This window comes from Apium graveolens, chromosome 6 (assembly GCF_009905375.1).
Source record: "Apium graveolens cultivar Ventura chromosome 6, ASM990537v1, whole genome shotgun sequence".
NCBI lineage: Eukaryota > Viridiplantae > Streptophyta > Magnoliopsida > Apiales > Apiaceae > Apium > Apium graveolens.
The window spans coordinates 45,898,138-45,904,378 of record NC_133652.1 but is presented as its reverse complement, the minus strand read 5'-3'; the positions used below and the strand labels follow the sequence as shown (position 1 = coordinate 45,904,378).

General features: G+C 31.9%; 1 protein-coding gene across 2 annotated transcripts; it reads right to left on the bottom strand.

Annotated features, from left to right (window-relative positions):
* Positions 1-2,215: 2,215 nt before the first annotated feature.
* Positions 2,216-5,303, bottom strand: LOC141663980 (GDSL esterase/lipase At5g45960-like). Of its 2 annotated transcripts, XM_074469830.1 has the most exons (5): positions 4,901-5,301; positions 4,314-4,444; positions 3,931-4,164; positions 2,850-3,117; positions 2,231-2,755 (listed from the first exon to the last, which is right to left on the bottom strand). In XM_074469830.1, exons 1-5 carry the CDS (start codon positions 5,175-5,177, stop codon positions 2,562-2,564), a joined length of 1,104 nt encoding a protein of 367 aa, XP_074325931.1. In that variant the 5' UTR covers positions 5,178-5,301; the 3' UTR covers positions 2,231-2,561. The 2 variants fall into 2 exon arrangements, with proteins under 2 accessions (XP_074325932.1, XP_074325931.1); XM_074469831.1 differs by lacking the exon at positions 3,931-4,164 and having other exon boundaries at positions 2,216-2,755; positions 4,901-5,303.
* Between the last annotated feature and the right edge of the window lie 938 nt (positions 5,304-6,241).

The window sequence follows — 6,241 nt, the reverse complement described above, 5'->3', positions numbered from 1 at the left end:
TACGCATTTAATACAATATATTTCAGAATCAGAAACATAACAGTCAATCAGTATCAGATATTGAAATTTCTGATGGCGTGTCGCGGCGGCGTGCGTGTGTGCGCTCGCGCAAGACACACAGTAACACCATATACACTCACATTTCTTAATAGTTGTAAACTATTTTTGCACATGATACTGTATAAAACACACACCCTCTCTTTACCTTATCAGTGTGGTAAACCCACACAATATTTTTCAAGTTAGTAACTTCAACTCAATTTTTTTATGAATTACATTAAGAAAATAATTTAGATCCAAATATGAAAATTTAAGTTTTCGTGTGTTAAGGATCAACTTCCAACAATTAATTTTAGGGAATTTTATCAAGAATATATATAAAACATGTCTCAAACTTTCAATTTTATAACAAGTAACTCTAACATGGAAAGTGTAATTTAACGGGGGATTGGTGGATAACTTCATGTATTTGACTGGCATTCAAACTTCTTTGAAAATGCAACTTCCCATAAATTTTTTAAACCAAATAAGTAAACAAAATGACACTTTCTAAGAATTCCAAACTTGCCTGGTATTTTTATGTTAATCAAACTATCTCTAGAGCCGAATATGATGCCAAACTAGTATGGAAAGTAACATAAATTTTATCAAACTGCTATATAAAACTTTGGTGTTTCTGAAAATGATCATTGTCAAAATTTGGCCACAGATTGAGATAGTCCTGTCCATGATACATATGATCGAGTTTGGATCAGCGTACTCTTCTCGGTTCGGTACTTCGGTACGTAACGAAAGGTTGATAGTTAGATACTGTAAGGAGCACCATGTTTCTTTACTCTAAAAAGTTCACCATCTGCACCAGAGTTTTGTTTACTTGACGCTTTCTTTCATTTTAGTCTTTCTACTTATTTTTGCGTAAAAGACGCTCACGCACCACTTTTAGGCTTTATCATACTATTCTCGACGTTCAATTCGCCTCTTTTCTTTTGGCCAATGCTATAAATTTCTGGTTTTCATAAATTTGAGACAGGGACGGAACCAGAAATTTAGAATGGAATAGGCTTGACAAGTCAATCATGACTTCACGCGCATGAGAAAAATAGCAAACAATTCACATATACAACGAATAAAAGAGATAAAATTTGCTCATGAGAAAGAAATTGAATGAGAAAAACTATTCAGAATAGTTGCAGGCATGCAACAAAGCCTGTCATTTGTTAACCCCTGTACCATATCAAAAGTACTGGACGAGATTTGAATCACCTGTTCAGATTGTTTGATAAATTTTTTTGTTAGCTGGATGAGCCAAGAATTTAGCTGAACGACTCATTCAAAAAAATATAGGTGGATGGTTCATGTAAACTCAGGATATAGTAAGTTTTATCAAGTGATATCAAGCCACTAGACCATAATGCAAAAATATAATATATTTATTAATAATATATACGTGATTTTCTTAAAAAAAGTATAAAATTAAAATTCCATGCCATATATTAATTTTATTTAACATTTATACTTATATTTTTAGTTTTTAAATATGTTTATATTCAAATAATAATGTGGATTTTAATATAAATACATTTGTCTAAAATTTGTTTAATAATTTTAAAATTAAACTTACAATAATATATTTTTCATGTTTACGACTGAAAATATTGTTTACTCTTTAAATGGATAATATTTATTCAAAATATATGTATGTTTTTATTATTAAATTTTCAAAATACGTGTAAATTGTTATTTGATTATTAAGATTAAAATACAAATTAATTTTTACATATACGTAAGGATATGATCAACAAATATTATCGTTCAGAAATTTTGATATTTATTTACCAAACAGGATTAACAGTCCAGCATTCAGATTATCAATCGTTCAGAATTTTAATCGTCGAGAAAAAATGATTCAAATTTAACAAATGACCCTGAGACTCCATATCTAGCTTACAGGGTATTAGAAATTTGACTAAAGTCTTCCGTACTTATCGATATTTAGTTTTTGATTTACTATTGTTTTGTTGACTTTAGAATTTAAGTTGAACGGGCTGGACAAAAAAATTTAGAATTATGCTAATTATATAAATGGACTACTATAGGTTACTATATGCATTACTACTATTTTTTTTTAAATTCCTCCTGGGCTTAAGCCCAGGTAAGCCCCCGTACAGTTCCGTCCCTGTTTGAGACAACACGCGTATCAGAATGTGAAAATGTGTCGTTACCTACAAAATGATGATAATAGAGTGTGCTTAAGTACATATGCACGCACCAACCAACTGCATTAAGGAAAATGCTTGCTATCCCGAATTGATTTTCAAAATCATTCCCAAATGGTTATGTAACATGTATACTTGATGATAATAATAATAATAATAATAATAATAATAATAATAATAATAAGATATGATCCCACTTATATATGGGCAACAAATTAACAACACATCAAATATTTTGTCATGTCATTCGGTAAAAATTTTGTAAACCAATTCAGGATACCTACATCTACTTATGAATTAATTAATTAAGTAGGATGCATCCATTTCCAGTCCTGGCATTAAATACTAAGAATTGATAAGGAGATCGATGGTGGGAATTATATCTTTAAAGACGATATAATATGCCCTTTCAGTTGGATGCACCGAATCGAAAAATACATAACTAGAAGCATCGGAGCAAACTGGTGAATCTGGGTTGCACAAGAAGGAAGTTTCCAGTAATCCAGTCCCGCAACAACCACTGTTAGCATCCTCAAACCCTGCACATATTTAACAGACAACTTATATTTATGACCGGATAGAAGTGAGAGACATAAAACTACGAAATGATTAGGATCGTCCTAAAATTCTTACCAAGCTTTTTGGTGTTGCGCAAAATATTAAGCAGGGAATTGTGTATGTCAACATATAAGATGTGAAGATCACTACTATTGTGCATGTCCTTTAATGTTTGCCCCATAAGTTGATTGTAATCTGGGGCAACGGAGGATAAGCTATCAATGCAATTCCGTTTGTGAAATGCATCAGAGTGGAGTGAATTGAGAGTTATAACAATAGGCAAACACTCAATTGGAGGTAGTCCAGCAGTAAGAATTTTTCTAGCACCCAAGTCCACCAAGTCCTACAGTTTCAAAAGAATAAAATATCCGCCTCATAATGCTTTTGAAATGCATACATAATTTTGCACTGTAGCTAATTACGGATGAACAATGAATGATGGATAGTATGTGTGGTGATAGATGTAGCTTCGTCCTTATAATTTATTCAAGACATTGTCCACTTGTGGAACAAGTGTCAAGTATCATAACCTGCAGGATGCATGTCCTACCCAATTAATATGATTCAGTTTGCCATTCAGTACACGTATACTTAATGAATTCACAGTAACTCGTAGTAACAACCAGCAAACTGATCAACCTTACACATATCTGAACGTACGTAGTCAGTGGCGGACGCAGGAATTTTTTTAAGGGGGGTCCAAAAAAATTTTAGAAAATCATTCTAAGAAGATTTGTATCCATCAAGGGGTCACCATGATGCATCATCAACTGCTCCCCATGATTTATATACAGACTTGCATAAAAAAAGAAGAAGTAAATATAGAAGAGGCATATAGGAAGGAAAGTTAGAAAGATAGGGTTCGAACCCTGGTTTTCCATTAGAACCAAAACAGCAACAACCAGCCAGGCTACAGTCACAAGTGATGAATTTTGCATACTACCAACTTATATTTGGAAATTTAGGGGGGGCCAGGGACCCCTCTGGACCCCCCCTAGATCCGCCTCTGTACGTAGTGATTAGTGAATATATTTTGTCTTGACCGTGGACAGGGAAGTGACTTATAAGCAGTTTTGGCCTCTTATAACTAATTCTAAAATGCAACTATGTTAAGAGTGATTAAATTAGTTGCTCAACTGGGTAGGAGACTACCAACCTGTATAAATTGTTGGATGATTTGAACTAAAAACTGGTGGTAAGCTGAGATGGTGTAGGTGTGTTTTCGAATGGGTGGACCGTAGTAATTAAGAACATAATCATTTGTGCCAGCGCTTATAACAAATAATGCATTCTTGATCAATTCTTCTGCTCTTTCCTTCCCAACGGCCTCCTCAATCCTCCTTACATACTCTTTAAAGCAATCCACTTGCTTTATTACTGGTATTACTTGCTATATTTTCATAAATATATACATATCATCAGCTTCCTTAATTATAACATTTATAATTACATCATAATAACACGATAAATTGTAATGCGAAGCCGATGAAATTGAAACTTGCAATGTCTCTATATATATACTGTAGTAAGAGAGATTACAGTTAAAGAGGCAGTGAGCGTGTCGAATCCTGATCCAGCAGAGGCAAAACTAACGCCGGTAAGCAGCTCCTCCATGCTTAGCGTCGGGTCCAAATACGGTGGCACATACTCCTTGATGCCCACATAAGATGCTAACCTCAAAATTATAGTACATTTTAACATATTGGTCATGTATAGTGTGACAAATGTGCTCCCTAGCTGCTAGAAAATTATTAAGTACCCTTTTTCTATTGTCAAATGAAGCAAATAATGAATACTTTTTCCCGCCATTTTTCAGTAAGCCATAGAATGTATTGAGAATCTACAATGCATGATGCATAGTGTAGAGTATAATAAGTATCTGATGATTAAATCTATCAAACTCTAATCAAAGTTCTGAATGAACAGCTCTTCTACTGTACATGGCAGAGTCTATAAAAGTAACTTCTTAACTTAAGCAAACAATTACTCATAAACGAACTTACTAAATAAAAAAAATTATATACAATACTGACCAACAAAAACTAAGGCATTGTACAATTATGATGATGACAGCGTTCAGTGATCATGATTCATGCAAAAGCAGTAGATAAAAATATAACAATTACCAATAAAATCAGTGACGAGGCGGCCATTGGTGAACCTTCCCGTAGGAATGTGATTTTCAAAATCAATCCCATAAGGCGGGAAGTCGCTCGTAAACGGAGTTCCGATGTAATTATTGTTTCCTGGATCAACTGTTGAATCACCGAACACAAAAATGGCCGGAAAGGAAGCTTCTTTTCGAGTTTCTGTTGAAACTGCAGATGAAATGAGGATTGAGAGAGAATGAACCAAGAGTACTACTTGAACTGGATGACTACTGTATCTATTAAGAAAGCTCATATTCGTAATTTTCTGGTAGAAATTACTAACAATCTTCTATAGCAGAAAATTAATATGATAGAATGTATAAACTACTCCTATTATATATACTAAGAAATCAACATATAGCTGGGGTGAACTAAATGCCATATACAAAGTTGGTTACTTATTCATGAAATTTTATTTAATTTGAAATGGGGAGCATTATTAGTATGCTGATAATGTTAACATCGTAAAATAATTACCGCCCCGTGTAATTTTGCTGACCCACGTGTATAGAGTTTGTAGAAATTCCAAACCTATGTATGCCGCGGAAAATGCTAGGATTTGAATTTCCAAACAAAATAACATGTGTGACCAATGTTTTGATTGATCTTCCGACGATTATAAAATTTGTATAAGGATTTGTGAAATGAAATATATTTTTTATTACAAGAAATTATTTTATTTATATATAGAATTTGTTGTAACAATGAGTTTTTTCGACATATGTATTTATAGTTCAAATGAGTAAACGCAATTTTAAAACTAATATGTTAGTGAAATGTACATGTTACATAGTTGAAAAATATGGTATTATGTGAGATACATTTTTTTTTAATTTTGTATCAGATAACTAATATATGTTTTTTATGAAAGATGTACTTCAAAGTATTCAAAATTTTGTTAAATTTCATAATTGTTATTGTATATTATTGAAATTCATTATTTGACAAAATCATGTTTATCAATTACGGAAAAATTGAGTTCATTTACGTTAGTTATCTTAATTTCTTATATCTTGTATGTATGTATATATGTATTTTAATTTTAAATGTGTGAAAATAAGTTATACGATAATTAATTTGATACAAGTACATATGTATTGTGACCTTATAATAAAAGTGTTATACGTATCTAAATCAGAATATGATATTTGTTTTTCGTTCGAATTTAAGTTTCTTCTACTGTAAATGGAATAATTAAAATGTGACATACGATATTAAATGCGATAATAATAAATATATAAAAATATTATAATATAAGAATTTTAGTCTATACTTATAAATACATATATAAGTATAAGTTCTTATTATACAATAATG